Genomic DNA, 20,130 nt, shown 5'->3' on the forward strand with positions numbered 1-20,130 from the left:
ATTAAAGGTGTGCCCCTCAACCTGTGATGTCATTTGGAGGTGGTATAACACGCTGTGTATACCTGCCTGAAGAAAGTTGGCTCATCAAAAGCATCCCATTACAGGGAATATTGGGACCGTAGCTCTGCCCTGTCTCTTGTTTTCCAACCCCCATGACGGGAACTGGTCTCCTCTACCCTGTACACTCACCATGATCTACTGTGCTGGCATAGGTACCAAGCAACATAGTTAAGTAACCATCAACTAAAATCTCCAAATCTGTGAGCAAAAACATGCCTTTCCTTCTAAAGCTGATTAACCCCACATATTTACCACTGGCATGGAGAGATGACTACCGTACCTCCTTCACATGCTTGGCCTATTTCTTGTTGCTGTCTGCTAAGCACTCCCCCTCACCCCCGATCCCTCCAATACATTTCCTTCGTCCTCAAGTTTAGAGAGCTGGTTTCTGCGGCTTGCTGACATAAAATAAAGCCACGCACCTTGCTTTGCCCTTTGGGATAGCTCAGAAAGCTGGGCTTCTTTGCTCACGTTTCTGGTGAGTCAACAGATGCATCAGCAAACTGTCCCCTACAGTGGTCCTTCCATCAAGACTCCATCATATTGAGCGTTCGCGCCCAGTCTTCTCCCCAACTTCTCTTTGCTCGGGGCTTTCAGCTTCCGGGTTCTGCTTCTGAGTTCTGCCCCTGTGGGGTGGCTTCTGCTTCCTGTTTTCCTTAGCCAGACTGACCTCTTTTTGACCCAGTTTTTTCACAGCCCCTTAGGAGCATTCCCACTTTCTTCCCCAGCCTCCCCAAAGAGAACTGTCTGGGCACCGTGGTCACCTTAGGTCTCAGAACTCTCTTGCCGCCGCTCCGACATCTTGTTGGCTGTTTTGTTTTGACTTTAGAGTCAGACTCTCATGGTGTTAGCTCAGGCTGTCCTGGGACTCTTTCTGATTCAGCCTCCCAAATGCTAGTATTATACAGCCGCATGCCATCATTTCCAGCTGGGAATAACAACAGAATCTGTCCGTACTACTTACACCACAGGGAACTTCCTTTGGCACAGACAGCGGCCTTGGGAGGTGGGGGGGCAACCATGTTCAAATGTATGCGGTAGAAAATGTCACAGTTTCTAGCTAGTGACTTCCCTTGGAAGGAACTGGAGTTATAGCAAGAACTTGAGCCCTGCACACATCCTAACCTTCGTCCATACAGATAAAAAGTAGTGTTGGGCTATAGAGAAGGGAGAGGAGATGAGGCTGAAACACTAGGCTAATGGAGGAGGGACTCGCTGAGGTACTGGTAGAGGCAGCCAGACAAGTAAGTGTCTTCTAGGTTTGTTGAAGTGTTGTGGATGCTCTAATAAGTATTTTTGCCTTGTCCCAAGTTGGTAGAACTGAAGCAGGTCTAGGGAAAGCATCCTTCTGATAAGCTAGAACAACCATACTAGAGATACGTAGGTTATACAGGTCACAGCCTGTGAAAACAAACATGAGTTTGTGAGGGCCCTATTGGAGACCCTAGCTTAAAACAAGCTGGGAGTCCATTTTCTACTCCCAGAGAGGAGCTGCTGGGACTTCTGTGGCAGGAACATTTTCGGTTACAGGGGAGAGTAGACCTGATTTGCTGAGCTGTGAAGAAGTTCTAAGTTGAGATCAGTAGTGAGTGAAGCCAGAGTGATGATCTATCTGAAAAAAAAGCTGGAGAAAATCGCCCTGGCTTCAGAGACCACGTGATTCAATTGCACCCAAAATAAAGTGCAATTTTAATAATTGGTATTAATTAAAACATTGCTCTTTAAAAGATGCTTTTAAAAATCTAATTATAGGACATCTTGCAGAACTCACTACAGCCAGCTACTGACTAAATGCAGTATAGAAATAATCCCATTGAATCTCTGTAAAAAAAAAAAAAAATCCTTTGACGTGGAGGGTATTAATAGCTCCTTCTTGCAGAGAAGACAATTCAAGCCTTGGATGCTAGCAGAGTCGCACAGAGCCAAGACTCCACCTTAAGCCACGCAGCCCTCACTACGTTCCACTTCGTCTTTCTAGGTTTTCATAAAAACCAACGAGAGATGCATTTATTAATTCCATTTCAGAGAAGAGGGACTTCAACCAAATCAAGGGACTCATTCTAGGCCACCTCACGCAGCAGGAAATGTGTCAAACAAGATCATCTGCAGGCAATGCAGAAACCATGCAGCAAGGTAGAAGACGACAAAATATGTCTAAAATCAGGTGGGATTGCATCCACATGCCTACTGCTAAATGCATTACAGCAACTTCTCGGGATTTCAAGGCTGTGAAGCGAGATTTTGATACCTATGTGAAGGGGGAATTTTAGAGATTAAATTAGAAGACCTAAAACCCAAATCTTCCGTGCTTTCTTTTCCTTTTATTGATAATTTCTGGCATGCATGGTCCTATTTGCTCCCTGTTGCCCTTCCTTATCTCTCTCCCACTCTTGCTGAACCCTTTCCTCTCCCCAGCTAGTTTCCCCTCCCACTTCCACTCCCTTTTATTTTTTTGTGAACTACCGATCTTCATTAGGGTCCCTTGGATAATCATGGGTGGGGATATTTACTGAAGCAAACAACTTATTGGTGGCTATACCACCGAGGAAAATGATTTCTCCCCCAGCCGCTATCAACTGCCACGGATAGTTCAGGGAGGAGCGGAACTTCGTGAGGCCTCATCCGTTTATGGTGAAATGTGGCCAAGAACGTAAATGTTTTCTTAAGCACCGACAAAACTGCCAGGCCCTTGGCATACTCACTGAAAGAGAAAAGAAGCAAATAAGGTGAAGTGGACGGTTACAATAGACAGCACTGAAATCAATAGGCTCCTTAAGAAATATTTTTAAAAATCACATGCTAATAACATGGAAAATCTAGAAGTAAGAGATAAATTTCTAGACACAGACGACCTATCAAAATTTAGCCGGGGGCACATAGATCTCAATAAATGAACAACGAGATATGAAAGCTGTGACTGAAAAGAAGCCGTCCGTCAAAGGGAAGTCAAGGGTCAGACAGAAGAACTGATGCTACGTCTCCTCAGTAAAATCTCATAAAACAGAAATGTACAAGTTTACAACTTATAAAGTTAGTATTACCCTGATAGAAAAACCTGACGGGTACACTGCAGGAGGAGAAAACTACAAGCCAGTATCTTCAAGAAAATGTTTACAATGAATTTCAACAAGAGAAAAAAAAAAAAAAAAACCACACACACACACACAACAACAAAAACGCAAATAACAGCAACAACAAAGGCTAGGAAGAAGCCTAGCCAACCAAAGCCTCAAAAACTCTATAATAAAAATAATAGGCTAGGAAGAAACCTAGCCAACCAAAGGGGTGAAAGACAAAGCCTCAAAAACTCTATAATAAAAATAATAAAATATAAAAATTGAAGAAAGAAACTGAAGGTGCTAGATGCTTGTGGTTAAGGAAAAGAAATATTACCAAGATGGCCATGGAGCCAGCTGTGATAGACAGACTGAGGCGACCCCCATGAAAATTGTAATGACACTCTTCACAACCTGTTTTTTGAAAAATTCTGTGGTAACACAGAGACTCCAAATAACTAAAGCCAGCACTGAGCAGAAAAGAGCAGTGCTAGAGGCATCACGATACTTGATTTTAAATTAGACTACATAGTAACAACAGAATGGTGTTGGTATAAAAAAAAGAGACATGCAGCCGGGCGGTGGTGGCACACGCCTTTAATCCCAGCACTGGGGAGGCAGAGGCAGGCGGATCTCTGTGAGTTCGAGGCCAGCCCTGGTCTACAAGAGCTAGTGCCAGGACAGGCTCCAAAGCCACAGAAAAACCCTGTCATGAAAAACAAACAGAGAGAGAGGGGGGGAGAGAGAGAAACATGTAGACCAACAGGATAAAAAGACCTAGAACCTAAAAATAAAACCTTATGACTACAACCAACTGTTTCTTGACCAAAAAAAAAAAAAAAAAAAAAAAAAAAACCAAAACAAAACAACAAAAACCAACAAACGAAAACAAGACACTAAAAACACGCTGGATGAAAACAGCCTCTTTAACAAACGATGCCCGGAAAAACTAGATTTACACATATAAAAGGCTGGAACTAGATTCTTATATATCATTTTTTTAAAAAAAGGACAACTCCAAATGTACCTGAGTCTGAAACCACTAAGGGGAAGCGCTCCAGGTACTGGCACAAGTAATTGGAGTCCGAGCAGGACTCCAATGACCCAGAAAATGAGAACAACAATTAACACATGGGACCTCACGAAGCTTTAAAAAATAAGCCAACGTGTTAAAGACATATCGGCAGAATAAAGATGCCGTCTGTAGAATGAAAGATAGCCTTAGCCAGTAACTCATCCCACAAGAGACTAATATCCTGTATATATAAAGAATTGAACAACAAACTGGTAATCTAGTCAATAAATGGGAAAAGATCTAAATAAACACTTCTCAGAAGAAGCACAGATAGTAACTACATGGGAAAGTTTTGCTCAACGTCTGTAGCCACCTGAAAAACAAAATCAAAATGGTTAAGATTCTGTCTCGCTCTGGTCAGAAAGGCTCTCAATAAAGTAACAAATGCTGGGCAGACATAGAAAGAAACCCTGTCCCACCTACCTCCAAGAATGGATATATCCTACAAGCCAGCAATTTCCCTTCCCAGTGTCTACCCTAAAGGTAAGTCAGAGATGCGTGGCGAGGCAGCACACTGAGGTGTGACTAGGTGGCAGCAATGTTTCTTGGGGTCACAATGGCTATCCACAGACACTAAACACAACTTGGGAAATCTTCTGTAGATGGTTTCATTGTTTGATCTGCTTATATCACCCCAATACAGTGGTTCTCAACCTTCCGAATGCTGCGACCCTTTAATACAGTTTTCCATTTATGGCCCAACCATAAAATTATTCTCATGGCTACTTCACAACTGAAATCCTTCTACGGTAATGAATCATAGGCAAGATCTCTGATATGCAACCTCAGTGAAAGGGTCATTCAACACACAAAGTGGCCTCCACCCACAGGCTGAGAACTATCGCCCTAATACACATAAAAGACACATGTCTAACAACTCTTTTGAGTCAGTTTTTTTTAAAAAATATACATATGGAATTGCATGTAAATGTGACATCACATACACCTTTGCAGTTTGTACATACAGACAAGCACGTTAGATTTTTTTGAAAGAGCAATCTAGTCTAATTGCATTCTTTAGACTATTTTTATTAGTTCCTTGAGAATTTTGTACTGTGAGTTCTGATCCTACTCACTCGGCCTCCCCTAGCTCTTTGTTTAACATGATGTTCTACAGGTCCATATATTTCCCTACAAACATGTGCACTGACATGTAGTAGATGTTAATTGTATTTTAATAAATAAAGACTGCCTGAAGATCTGAGAATAAAACAGTCCCACTGGTCAGCCTTACAGACCAGATTATGGTAACACACACCTTTAATCTCAGTAGCCATAATGACACACACCTTTAATCCAGTAGCCACAATAGTTGCCATAGAAACTGGGTGGTGCATGCCTTTAATGATGGTGGTGCACACCCTAGAGAGGAATATAATATGGGAGGAGACAGCTCTCAGTCACGCGGTCTTCTTCGGAGATTCCAGAAAGCAGGACCACCACTTCAGACTGAGGTCGAGATAAGAGTCAGTGGCTGGCTCTTTTGCTTTTCAGATCTTCAGGTTGAACCCCAATTTCTGACCCTGAGTTTTTATTAATCATGCTTCATTTAATCGTGCTTCGCTGAAACTTCTTATTTTTTACTAATTATTTATTTATGTTTATGTGTAAGAGCTCGCTCGGGTCATTTTTGGTGGGCATGCCAGATACCCTGAAGATACGTTTGAATGAGCAACTGAGTGGGGGGGTGGGCTGTTTTTCACAGCCCATGTTTTTCTGCTCTGGCACCAACGTTAGCATCTCAAGGATTCTTTGACTGTGTCTGTATCCCCCCTGCTCTGTGCTGTCTTGCTCCCCTTTGTGTGGCCAGTGCTGGGCAGACCTTGCCTGTGCCCTCGAATGACATTTACTTAGTTTGACAGCATGAACTGCAGGATCGCTTTCTTTGGTCCCCAACAGCCCCCGGCAAGGTTATGGTGGAACTGACCCTCTTGCTCTACATCAACTTTGACTGCATAGAAGAAACACCCAAGGACTTTGAAAACTCTGACTGCGTAGACTATACCCTAGACCCAAAAGTCAGATTCTTTGGAAACTGGACCAGGTCTCTATATCTTTGCAATTCCTGGGGTGCTTTCAACACACTGGAGGCTGAATACCAGGCCGCTACATGCTAAAGTTGTGCTCCCAGCTAGCTGAGTAACTGGCAGACAATTAGTCTCAAAGCTTATGACAGCACCAATAAACTCAGACAACTAGGGCCTTTGATCTCGTCGATGTTCTTGGCATGCCCATCAAAAAATCATACAAGCACTTACATAGACATAAATAATAAATAAATAAATAAATAATAATCAATAAATGAGATACAGTGACCGGATACTAAGGTGACTACCAAATCACACTGACCTACACATTTCATGCTGCAGCCGGCCCCTAAGTCCTTTGCCATGGTTTGGCTGCTTCTTGCTAATGGGTTCTGTGTTTTCCTTTTACATAGTTAGTACACAGAGAATCTGCTTGTGCCTCATAGTTTGCTGATTGTTTATCTCTCTGGAACAGAAACTCTAGAATAAAAACAGGGGACTTTGTTGTCTTCCCTGTGTACCATCAGAACCTAAAAGGATGCCACACGGGAGATGGTATAACTGCACACGAACACACAACCCCTTAGATTGCTCGCTACTACAACCTACTCGGCGCACTGAGGACTACGTAGTCTGGAGAGGAGAAGAAACCGACTGCCTGCTGGCCGAAGAGGAACTAAACACTCCCCTGCCCACCCTGAACTCCCTGTACTAAACACTCCTTTCACCTTCATAAACACATTTCCTGTCCCCAGTGCCCCCAGACTGTTACAGATAGGCAGCCTTGAAACACGACCCTTGTTTCTGCCTGAGACTTTCAAATATTCACTTTGTTTCTAGAGGACAATATCCACACGAGACATTGGCGAATCCAGTTTGAGATTTCAAAAATAACCACTAAATGAGCTGTGGACTCTAAGCCTGGAGACCACATGAGAAGACTGCATTTTAAACCAGATTTTTAAAAAAATGATTTGGGTTTTTTTGTTTTGTTTTGTCTTCCCTAATCTTGACGGAAATAAAGAATCTGTGTGATCTGGGCTTCGAATTGTGTAAATGAGCCCCCTGCTCCAGCGTTCTCCTGCAAGATAAGACCCAAATGGCATTTGCAGAAGAGCCTGGCTATCTCTCCAGCAATCCGGCTCCTGCGCAGGCCCCTTGGTAACAGCCTGGCAAATCCGCAGAAGGAATGCAACTATACGGTTTGTGTGCGGACCTCGGAGTTAGTATGGCTTCCAAATTGCAGAGCAGGTCATTAATCATGGGCCAAGATAGGCCATCCCAGCGGCTCAGGGTGAAACACTCTGCATAATGCCGGCGAAATCATGTTTAACATGCAGCTTTGGGCAGCACAGATATGGAGGGGGAGAGCAGAGGGGGAAAAAAATCATTCCCCTTTTAGGAAAGAAAACTTCTACTTATCTTTGATTTGCATTCAGTCCACCCTCAATAGTCCTTAAGCCTGTTATTTAATTCATTTTGGTGCCAGGGTTCATCACAAAGCAAAAACTCTAAGCGAGACCTATGCAGTCTGTGACCTCCAAACCCCCCGTCTTTTCTTGTCAGTTCTATGTCATTTGTGCAGTTGAACTCCGCCAATTGGAAATGCTGACCTCTTCCAGAGACAACCGTATTCTCCTTCAGTGAAAGAAAAGCCCTGGGCCGACAAACCACTCAAGCGGGAGATGGCAAGAAAAGAGAAAAGTGGTTGACTCGTAAATCAATTTCCACAGCCCACCCAAAACCCACACACACATTGAATTTGTATAAAAAAAATTTAAAAATTGTTGAATGGGTGGATGAAGAAGAGGCCTCCAAGAACAAATAAAAAAAAAAAGATATGGAGTCAGAAAGAACGGAAGTGGGAACTCGGCTCCCAGGGAGCTAGAGCAGTGTGGAGCCCCCTCTTCCTTTACACCTGGGTTCTCTGAGATTGATTGAAAAGAAACGTTGAAAATAAATGGAGCCTAAGGTTCCTTGTCACTGCCAAAGACAACAAAAGAGGATTTGCAGGGAACTGGAAAAATGAGTCATCGAACCTCAGAACTGAAACGATAAGGCTTGGGGTGTGTGTAGAACACAGGCCATAGGTAAATGCAGTGTGTGCCTTGAGCATTGGCAGACTTTAGTCCTGCCTGCTTAAAATGTAGAACTTAACTTACCCAGAAATCTACAGATTTATGTGACCGTTTTAATACTGTCATGGCTGTTCAGTTGTAGAGCCTTTCCAGCCATGGGCAATCATCAATTAAACACACTGCCATCTCCTCAAAATCTCCACGCATTGAAAATCGCCTGTGTTTCCGCACTGGACACTGAGAACATAAAATACAGCCCTTTCCCTAAATATCTAACAATTTAGTGTGCAAGAAAATATCAAATCCACCTCTCACGGGGGAAGGGGAGATCATGGGACTAGAAAGGGGTCTTTCCCTTAACACGTGAATCTGGTTTTCCCAATCTTCTCGCATCCCACCTCATTCTCCCTACTAGGATAGCCTGGACTGAGAAGACAGCTTTCAAATGAGATTGTACATTGCTGTAGACTCTTCTCTCTGTTCCCTAGACCTCCCGACCCTAGAAAGAATGAAGAAGAATAGTTCTCCTCTCGTGCTGTGAAACTGAGTTTCCCCATTATGAAGCGCACTTCAATGAAACCTTTTATTTCGGTTACTTTTAAGATTCATGAAACACTGTTAGACAACTCATGGGGATTCACAAACTGTTCGAGCTGAGTGAGATAAAGCATCGTGGAGTTTCGGGCTCCTTTTCTGAAGGGGTATTGTCCTCCAAGCTACAGAATGCTCATTGTAACTCCTGGTGGCCACTATGGAACCCCCAATCTGTCTGTCGTCTGTCTGTCTGTCTCTCCCCCGCCCTCCCCCTCTCATTCACTCAGACCATCAAATAAATTTGTTGATAGGTGTTTGTCCGAATGTGAAACACAGTTCAACGTTGTTTTGCTTTGACCATTTCTTTCTCCTCGAGCAAAAAAGAAGGAAGAGCTATGAAGAAGTCAGGCAAATGTCATGGAAGGAGGCATCCACGACAATAAAGCAGATGCAAGCGCGGGGAATGGGATTAGCCTGCTTAAATGGAATCGAGGAGGACTTCCGAGAGAAAATACCATTGAGACACAGAATCCGAAACGAGAGCATTTCTATGCAAACAGACAAGGAGGAGAAGAAACAAAATGTTGGCTATGTCTACAGTCAAAGGCCCGTCAAAATGGCCGGAGATCATGGAGGGGGCTTTAGACAGCAGCTAGGCCATGAAAGCACCTCTCACTCAGTAGAGCGAGAATTCTTTGAGCTTGGTGGCCGTGGTGGTCTAGTCAGCATTGCCCTGGCATCCTCCAGCAGGGTGCTCAGGTAAAGGGCAAAACTTCCATAAACAATCATAGGCCGAGCAAAGCAGAAACCATCGTGGCCAACGAGAAAACCATCAAAGTGTCTAAAACCAAAGATATCATAATATATAGCCCCACTTTGGCCGTGCAGTCTGTACGCTATTTTTAAAGTACTCTGGTGGCCACAGAATGGAAGGTAGATGGGACGGTGACAAGCACAGGGGACACTAAGTAAGAGGCCAAGGTCCCGGGAGAAGTGATCACTCCCTGAACAAAAGCAGAAGTTGTGGGGTTCAGAGCGTAGGAGCTGAGTGTAAGTGACCTAAAAATGCCCAGAAACAGAGAAATACATTATTTTCAAACAATACATTTGTTGTACTTTAAATTATATGCTAATGATATTTCCTTCAAATTCTAGATATGTTCACTGACAGATATCTCTAAATATAAAACCTAACGCCTGTAATCATTAACCTAGGTAAGAGTATAATAAATAACTTGACTATTTTCTCTGGTTTCTAGAATTTTGAAACATCTGTTTACTGGAAAATGGATGGAGAAAATTGACAAATGTCTTGGGTTTCTGGGTGAAAATGTTACACGGATGGCAATACACAATAAGATTTGAAAAGCAGGCTAGGTGTGTTCTTGCAATGAACATTCAGAGCCAACTAGCCAGTTGACGAGGGTTGGGTTAAGACCTTAGAAACCCTAGGAATGAGAAAATAAGACCTGTTACTGCTGACTGCTTTGGTGTTGGCTGGCCAGTATCTGAACAACCTTCCTTGGATATCAGCAAAGGTCAGGTATCCGTTTCCCCACCTCCCTTACACCTACATTTTAACCAGCAATGATCCCCACCCCTGCCTGTGTACAGACATGAAGGCAGGGGGGCAAAGAAGCAGGGATGAGGAGAACCCATTGTCGTGATGACCTGCGGGGCTGCGGCAACCATCCAGCTTCTGGATGGGGACACCATTAACATCCAGTGCCTCGTCCTGGGCCGAGTGTTCGCGCAAACCTTGGTGTCTGGAGAGAAGAGGTAGCAAAGACTGTAACCCGATCTGACTGGTTTGTGCTGCCTTGCGCCTCATTTCTTAAGGCCCATATTCCATCCTTGGATTTAGTATTTTCAATAAATTTGTAAAGTAATCAAAGTTATTTTTTACTTAAAGACCAGAGTTTCTCTTTCTCGTGACTAATTTTTTAAGTCTGCTTTTCCCTGTTTGTACAGCTGTGATAAGCTCACCGATCATCTTCACACTTTTTTTTTTTTTTATGGCAGCTTTGTGGAGTGTGTTTATGCGTCCTCGCAACGGGGGGGGGAAGAAAATGAGGTCGATGTGAGGGTAAGCAACCTTTTCAGGTCAACACTAGTTTTCTTTGACAAAAATAGAAAATGCTGCTCTCCCATGCCAAGCAGGCAGAAGTCTTTTTATTAACATCGTTCTCGTTGGTGCCAGTGTCTCATCATTTTATTAATTTTTGCCTCCTTTATTCCTGTCCAGGTGGCTTTATTTTTTATTTGAAAATGTCATCACCACGTCATTAGCAATGTGCTGTTACCTGACAGTAGGAAGGCTCATCCCCAGGCCATATGGCCCAGTTGAATCTACATGGTCACGGTGTAATCCCGTTGAAATGGCTTCCCTTTGCAATCAAAACCGAATTTCACACTCTCCCAAGATGGGGACAGCTCTTGTCTTCCCAGGAGTAATATAGATCTCCCCAGGCAGCCAAGGCCAATGGAAATGGCTTTCTTCTCCAGGCTAACAGAATGTGGGGGGTAGGGCTAGGAGGTCAACTTGAATGGGAAGAAGCTGTCCGGGCGGGGAACACTAGGGGAATCAAAATCCAAAGCAATTCTCTCCATTTAGCTCCTGTGGATGACCATCAGGGATGGTCAACCCAAGTAACTTGGATAAATAAATTTATGGAATACATGTATAACAGTTATGGGATAGGTAGCTTTTCTCAATTACTCAATGCTGTCATTTCTAGAGTTAACTATTTGGTACTCTTCTCCCCCCCACACACACAAAGAAAGGTCATAATGAATGGCCCGCCCATGCACTGATTTCTATCAAAGCCATCTTATTGTTTGAGTCTCAGAAATGTTAAGCAAACCTCTCATTCCATTCTAGTCTCCTGCGTGAGAATCGCTAATAGGAGTAAATATGACCCCAACTTCAATGTCTCTGGTGAAGTCAGACAAGCTGAATGCGAGAATCAATGACTCTTTCCCCCTGTTTATCGCATTTATTGTGCTGGCCTGGTATTTCGTTGCATGTTAAAACTTCTGAATCACATAGGCATATTCTCACACAAATACATATTGTACATTGAACGCATTTGCTGCTTTGAGTAAACCAACACCAATTGGCAATATCGTTTGTGTAAAGGGTGGCAATATGCAACAATTTGCATGGAAGTTGATTGACTGCTGATGAAATCATAATTGATTCAACCTTCTGAACTCCACGGGAGAAAACAAAATCCAATGCAGTTTTCCTTCTATCGATTTGTCCTGAGGGAAGAATCGTGTACATGCAAAACGGGTAATAAAAGGTTTCCATTGGTTCATGTGTTGAACATAGCAAAAAAGGAAAAGAAAGAAGCTTTTGCAAAAAAAAAAAATAGACAGGGGAGCTAAAATGTCACCCCACATTCAATCACCATGGAAAGTGACATTATAGAAAGCAAAAGGGTCATAAAAATATGACCACTGGATTGTGAATTTCCGTCTTACCAAGCCAACTGTGAGGGATGGGGTCAGCATGGTGTTTTCCACTGCTGTATCCTGGGGGTTTAGGAAAGCCTCTGGAAAAGTATCTGTGGATTTAATGATAAAATCAATGAACATTTATATTATAAAAGTGATAGATACAATGTTTCTATATGAAATATTTCATCAGACGTTAGCTGTTTTCATCAGGGAATGACTGTCTTCCTTGTCCTTATGGATCATTATATACCATAGATATGTTCCCAGGTGGGTAAGTATGAGTCTGCATCATTTTAAAAGTTGGAATGCAGGGCCTGCAAGACGGCTCAATAGGTAAAGGCATTTGCAACTGAGCCCAGGAACCTGAATTTGAGCCCCAGGCCCCACATGGTGTAAGGAAAGAATACAGCAATCTGTCCTCTGAGGTCACATTGTGGCATGTCTAGGCCCACATATACCCACAAAATAAATGTAATAAAAATTATGGAATTACCAGCCATTATCAGAGAAGCTTCCTCCTGCAGCTGGTGGGGACAAAGATAGAGACTCACAGGCAGACATGACCCAGAGAATAAGAGACCTTGGAACACACAGCCCTCAGTGAGATGTATCCATCAAATCCCATTAGAGCTCAGCGAACCTGGTGGAAGAGGAGCCGGAGTCTAAGAGCCAGAGGGGACGGAGGACATCAAGAAAACAGGGCCCTTCAAATCCACATGTGCAAAACTCACATAAGCTCACAAAGACTGAAGCCACACGCACAGGGCTTGCACGGATCTGCAACAGGTCCTCTGCACGCATACGTGGCTTCCAGCTGAGTGTTCTCACATGGTTTCTCAGTGTGTAAAGGAGTGGGTCTCTGATTGGTTTGCCGTCTCTTGGGCTCTTTTCCCTCTTTCGGTTTGTTTTGTCCAACTCTGATATGGTAGTTTTTGTCATATTTTATCTTTTATATTTTAAAAACTGGGTGAATGAATCAATGAACACACAGCTCCTGGGATAACAGTTAGTAACTGAATCGTGACTTACGCTTGCTGAGCAAGGGACGGTTCGTCTTCTCCAGTAGAGCAACAGTAGGAAAATCAACCACTCCAGGACAGGCCTTAGAGTCAAGAGCAGTTGACCAACATGTAACGGACTACACAGTTTTTTTGTGTGTTTTTATTTGGTTATAGTTTGGTTGTGTCTTTTTTTTTTTTTTTGGAGGTGAGTGTTTGTTTTGTTTTCTTTGTTTTGTGGGAGTTCTGTTATTGTACTGGGGTTTTATTTGTTTGTTTGTTGAGAAGGAACTGAAAGTTGGGTTGTAGGGAGGCGGAGCTGATCTGGAAGGAATTAGAGAAGGGGAAGAATATGATCAAAACATATTTAAGTTTAAAAATTGTTTTAAATAATCAAAACTAATGTCATAAAATTCTTTGCAATTACATATAATTTGAGAGCATGTAAATAATTGTGTGAACCAATATTTTAAAGTTTCAACTACCTTCATGTTTTTAGCAATGCAAAAATTATCTACAAAAATACTGTCTGCTGTCTCTGTTTTGAACTTGTCTGATTTTTCCCCCCATAATCAAGTGCCCAGAATTAGCAAATTTGTTGTCATTTTTAGATGACCTCTGGTAATGAATGAGCCACTCATGGGAGTAGATACCCTACTTAGGTGTCACCCAGCAAATTCCCCAATTTATGTGCCTAGTGAAAGAGGGTAGCGTTGCCGAGGCTGTGGAAATGGGCTTCAGTCAGGCATCTTCCCCTTTACTGCAGCAGGAGGAAGTGGTTGAGAGAAGTGTTTCAACTGCTTCCAAGGAGTGGGCGTTTCTCTGAGAAGTGGAGGTATGAGTGAGTTTTGGGCCCTGGAGCAGAGCTGACCCCAGCTTAGTCTACCCGGAGCTAGAACAATCGGTCTGGTCATTGTGCTTTTTCCATGGGTTTTGAATGCAAAGAACTCACTACTAGTTTGTAGTGATTGTAGTCATGATTGGCATGACTCTGCGAGCTCTCTGGTGTCCACCTGAGCTGTCCTAGGTAAGATGCTTGTGTGGGAGAGGCCAGGATGTTGCTCATCAGGTCAACCTGAATGTCAAGCATTTTTGTAACCTGAGAGTATTCAGAAGACATATTGGCATAAAGTACCATCTCCGTTTATCTTGTCCATCCTTAACTTTGGCCAGTAGTCCATGAAGTGATAGTTGTGAATCTGAAAGGCAAAGATTAGAGAAAAGACAAAGAGGAAAGAGAAGAACTTGAGATAGACCGAGATGTCTGGAAACTAAAACATCACACAGTGAACTGGTGTAAAAAGGAGAAATTGAACAAGTTTGGCACAAATAAACATGTTTGGGATTATATGGTAGCCTTTCTTTCTCTCTCTCTCTCTCTCTCTCTCTCTCTCTCTCTCTCTCTCTCTCTCTCTTTCTTTCTTTCTGTTTTTATTGATGTTTGGAAGCCAACTGATCAGTAGGTAGTATCAGAAACAGATCCTGTTGTCAATCCTGGAGTTTAGGAACCAAATCTCAAAGATTTCTTTTTTTTACCAGTGTCTGATTAAGTGAGAATAAGAGTTATCTCCTAAATCTCTAGCATGGTTCTCTGAATGCATCTTCCTGATGCCTGTGGTGAACATCTGTAATCTGACCCACTCTAAGATGTGAAGAGGGTATCAAGAGTAGCACCCCATTCAAACACCCAGGGTTCACTTTCTCCTAACGAAGCAGTCGCTTTGTGGGGTTTCAATTCTCTCTTCCATGAAATGGGTTGATGATGGCTCCACCCACCTCACTATGGAGAAGTGAGCAACAAACAAACTGATAACTGATTCTCGACCTGGAACCACTTAGGGGTCTCTGTAATACTCCGAACACGGTCTCCGCTTTAAACTTGAACAGCATCGGCAGTGGGAACAGCACAGTATCGGCACCCATGGGAGCGTTCCCTGTAACTCAGCTATAGTTCAACATGTGTGTTTCATAGATGGTGTTGCATGCATGCGTGCATGGAATAGGCTTTCTTGATACATAAAAATAAAAAAGATTGACTCCTATTTCATTTTCAATTGACTTTTGGGGGCATCTCCAACAATCTCATTCAAAATGCTTTCATAGTTAATTTTGTTCTGCCTTTACCATGGTCCTATACCTATTATTATTTTCACTTATGCAAATAAGGATTCATCTAGTGAACTGATCCAAACTGGATCTCTTGATTCAAAATCAAATGTCTTCCAGAACAAAATAATGTTGAAAGAAAATCCTTCCTTCTTTTCTTCCCTCCTTCTTTCCCTCCCTCCTTCCTTCCCTTTTTTCTTCCCTTCACAAGCTCATTGACTGTCAAGCATCCTGTGCCCAATCCTATTCTACACGAGGGGATGTTCTTAACACATTCGTTAGCTTCCTCCTAGCTCTGACAAAACACCTGATAGAAATAACATAAGAAGGGGAGGGAGGTTGCTCTTGGCTAACGTTTTCACGGACACCAGTCGGTCATGGCGAGGTGGAGCATGGGGTGGAGCACGGTAGCAGGACTAACTTTTGTCCGTGGCAGCAGGAACATGATGGCTGCAAACAGGAAGTAACCCGCTAGATCAGAAGTAAGACTGACCTTTGACCTTTAACTCTCAAAGCCTATTCGTTAAGGGAGCAAAACCCTTCTATTTTCTGCTCGCTCCAGGCCCCAAAGACTTCACAACCCCCGCAAACAGCACTACCCACTGAGAGATCCAGTATTCAAACACATATTCCCATGGTGGGGGAATCTTATATTCAAACAATGGCACTCGGTACTGTGCAGAAAATGGCCAAGAACATGCTTCTGGATAGATAGGTCATGCCTTCAGAAGCACATGCGTGTCGTAGTCTACAGAATTTGGAGTTAGGTAAACCTGAGCTCAAAGTCAGTCTCTGTCACCACCCGTAGCTGTGTATCGCCTCGCTGGCACACATATACTAGATGCTAGAACAATCTATCATTTTAAGGGACTGCTCCAATCATAAACAAAATAAGATGCCTGGAGAATACAGCCATTGCCAGACATGGCGGTCCACACATTTAATCCTAGCATTATGACACAGAAGCAGGCAGATTTCTGTGAGTTCAAGGCCAGCCTGGTTTACATAAAGAGTTCAAGGATAGTCATAAAGAGTTCATAGGATAGACAGACAGACAGACAGATAGATAGGTAGATATAGAGTGAGAAACCCTGTCTCAAGGGGTGGGGATGAACAAAAGAATATAGTTGTGCATGAATATTTAACCTTTCCCTTATAAAAACAACAAACAAACAAACGAAAAGGTTCTACTTCACAGCCTTGGTGGACAAGAGCTGTCTACTTGCAAGACTATCTATGTGGCACCTGTGGACGCTGGGGACATCTCTTTGCGCCTAGACTCTTAACAGAAACAACACTCCCTGGACCCCCAGCTCCTTTGGCTTGCAAATCCTTGCTCCTTTGGCTGGCGACTTCAAGGGGTGGAGGGCCAATGTGCTATGGCAGTTTGTCTGTGCAGCACCTCCTGACAGGCCGGGAGAGGAAGGCGTTAATGCTTTCTGACAGGCGACCTCTAATTGTGGGAGCTTTTCTTCTGGGGCTTTCTGTGAAATTCTGACTTAGGCGAGCAGCATGAGGAAACGCTGGGGCACTGAGCAGGGCTCGCCCCTACCCTGAGCTAGGGAGCAAGTGAGTAAGCTGGGGGTGGGGGTTGGCTCAGGATTATTCATGAAGACTTTTCAGCTGGTTTTGTCTTTTAACTAACCTTTGAGTTTGATCAGAAGGCTGGCCGGCCTCTCTTTTCGCCAAAGGCTCTGCTGGCACCTGGACAATGGAGACAGACTGTTTTTCTAGTAAAGAAAGATAGCCCGGGGAGGCCGAGCTGTGTGGACTCGGTGAGGGGAGGGAGCACGCAGCCTTTACTTCTGTCTGGATAGGGGAGGTTGTTGACAGAATTCACAGCCCCCCCCCCCCCAACACTGAGGCCACCCTTCGGTCTGCCGCCCTCTCCACTCTCAACAACTCTATCTCTGCCAGTGCACATAGTGGGCTGATCTGATTTTCCCATTGGAGTCCCAAAAGCCATGGTTCTCTGCAGCCATCTTCCTTTGCTCTCTCTTCCCCTCCACACTCCTCCCCTCCTTCTTCCAATGGGGCTTATTGGATGAAACAGCTCCTGTGTAGAAATGTTTGATTTTGCTGCTGAGACTTTACACCGGAAATGGTGCCTGGGGGGGGGAGGTGGCGCGGGGGGGGGGTAGGTGAATGGGGAGTGGAGGGAGAAAAGGGTGGCGTCGTTAACATGGGTGGTTCCTGAACGGTGCAGCTCAAGTGCTTAGGTCTTGGGGCCACAGAGCAGAAGGATCGGCTATCCTGTGGGGTATGGAGTTGGGGCTAGGTCTCCCGGCAGGGACAGGAGTAAGGGAGGTGGTCATTAAGTGCCCTTGTTTCGGGCAGGTGGGGAGCTTTTGTCTCCTGCATCCACATCCGGTGCTGGACAGCCCAGACTCAGGGCTCAAACCTTTTACGTGGCAGTTAACAGAAAGTGACTCACTTAGAGAAGCGTGGGTTGGTGGCTTTCCCCCCAGCTCATCCCCAAAATAGCCTAGCTAGCCACCGCATCAAAGGCCGCTTTGTGAGCCGCTGGCCGCCTGCAGAGGGGCGCGCGCTGCCGGAGGTTCTGGGAGCGCATCCCACTGGGCTCTGCAACCTCTAGCCCTCATTCTCAGTGCCCTTCTTCATTTCTCTCCCCCCCTCCCTCTCTCCTCCTCCTTCTCTCCTTCCTTCCCCTTAACCTCTCCTTTTCCTTTTCCTCTCCGTAATGCCTCCTTTCCTCCAACTCCTTTGATCTGGGTCGCACCACCTACTTATTCCTCTTCTTACCTCCCTGGCGAGCTGGTCCCCAGTCTGCTCTCCCTTCACCTGACCCCCACCTCCCTTGCTCACTCTCTCCGGATCAGGTAGCCCCACACGTCCCCGGCGCAGGCAGCTGACAGCGGACGCATGCCTGCAGCCAATCAACTCCCGGATGCGCTGCAGCTTGAATAAATCATTAAGCCCGACACGCGCTCAGGGCTAGCGCTGCACACTGCAACTTGCTTCCTGCCATTAACCTACACACCCTCTTTTGTAACAACCTAATCTTGCATACAAAGGAAGAACGCATATAACTTGGACCCGCGCTAGAGCCAAGCCAGTGTCACACGCAGCGAGGCAGGAACGTTAGTATCAGGAAATGCATTTACTTCCCTCCTTCTGCCTCTGTAACCTAGGATTTCTGGGAGAAATCTGAAAACAGTCGCTTCTCGGCCAAAGAATGGAGGGAAGTTCAGAGGTTTCAATGCAATAATAAAAGAGAAACACGCGATCATTAGCTTTAGCATATGAGAGAAGCATCCTTCGCCTTTTGTTTTCTGTTAAGTTGAATTAGACACACTTTCTAGAGTGCATTTATTGACGATTCAAATAATGACAACGAAGACCTAGAAATGTTAACTCGATGTCATCATAGCCAATACCCTTTTAAGTGGGGATGTGGGTGGCCCCACCTACCTCAGTCTTTGTTTACCTTATCTGTATGTCCCAGCACCACCTCTGGTACCTGGTTCAAAACCATCACTGGGAAAGGAGGCGGTTGAAAACAGCCCTTGGCAGCTCTGAGTCCCTTTCATTTGGTATCCATTCCTGTTAAAGCTATTATTATACTCCACTGTCATGAAACGTATAACTAACTTCTTTTTCAAACTTTGAGGTAAGTCGTTGCTCGTCCGAAAGATGGAGTGGTTTTTCCAGAGATGGTGAAGAGAGTACATGTCAACCTTAGAAAGTCTCTTACTTGAACCCTGAAAGATCTTACACAAAGCAATCTATCCAGTAGATTCAGAAGCATGGCTGTTAAGAAACGGTTGGGGCAGCAGAAGAAACCAATCAGTAACTGTCCTTCCTTAAAGGGGCAAAGGAGATCAGGCAGGAATACATTTGGGTGAGGGCAAGGGAGCCCAGAGAGGCAGCACCTGAACAGCAGAGAGTAGTAACTACAGGCAGCTGCTTTTCCTCACCTCTGAGCCTGCAAGGAGAAGGCTTGTTATTGAGCATCAGAAACTTTAATTACAGCACTCTGGAGGCAGAGGCAAGGGGATCTTTGTGAGTTCGAGGCCAGCTTGGTCTACAAGAGCTCAGGCTCCAAAGCTACAGAGAAACCCTGTCTCCAAAAAACCAAAGGAAAAAACAAAACGAAACCCTGACAAGCTATGGCCTTAGATCAGGAGCATACACTTCCAGAGCATGCGAATAAGAGAATTAGGGATACCCCAACCCATCTCTGCTCCTACTCTGTGACCTTCTTCTCATGCCTTTCCCTGTCAAAGAGCAACAGATCTCTGGCGACGGGCTCTGTGTCGGCTTGCTGAGACACATGGGCAGAAAAAGACAGAGAACGAATCTGGATGTGAAAGGTGACAGACATGGCACATCACTGGAACACCGCAGACCACCCAGATTCTCTTCTCCAAACCACTGTGTTCTGGCACCAAGGAGGTGCTAATGAACACATCAGGTGAGGTCTCTGTCCTTATGCATGAGCATCCATGGCAAGCTACAACAGTCTAAGGAGCACAAATACATAATTTTCACATTCGTGGTTAAATCCTAGGGAGAAGGGTAGACTATAGAAAGTGGCCAACGGGTGGGTGGAAGATAGGGTGATCTGGGAATGTGTCTCAGAGGCATGACGCCAGCTGGGGTTTCTAAAAAAAAGTCACCTTTGACCTGCTTTGACTCTGAGAGATCATTCTGTGTGGGTTGTTGGTGCAAACCCAGCATGGATGGTGATTCAGACACATTGATTAGCCCTTT

At 44.4% G+C, this 20,130-nt stretch overlaps 1 protein-coding gene across 1 annotated transcript; it reads right to left on the bottom strand.

Annotated features, from left to right (window-relative positions):
- Positions 1-11,016: 11,016 nt before the first annotated feature.
- LOC119803256 lies at positions 11,017-18,892 on the bottom strand. The gene is made up of 5 exons (XM_042054261.1): positions 18,845-18,892; positions 18,160-18,315; positions 17,042-17,100; positions 12,317-12,399; positions 11,017-12,094 (listed from the first exon to the last, which is right to left on the bottom strand). The coding sequence occupies exons 1-5, from the start codon at positions 18,890-18,892 to the stop codon at positions 11,775-11,777; spliced, it is 666 nt and encodes a 221-aa protein (XP_041910195.1). The 3' UTR covers positions 11,017-11,774.
- Between the last annotated feature and the right edge of the window lie 1,238 nt (positions 18,893-20,130).

The sequence above is a fragment of the Arvicola amphibius genome, chromosome 17, assembly GCF_903992535.2.
Source record: "Arvicola amphibius chromosome 17, mArvAmp1.2, whole genome shotgun sequence".
Taxonomy (NCBI): domain Eukaryota; kingdom Metazoa; phylum Chordata; class Mammalia; order Rodentia; family Cricetidae; genus Arvicola; species Arvicola amphibius.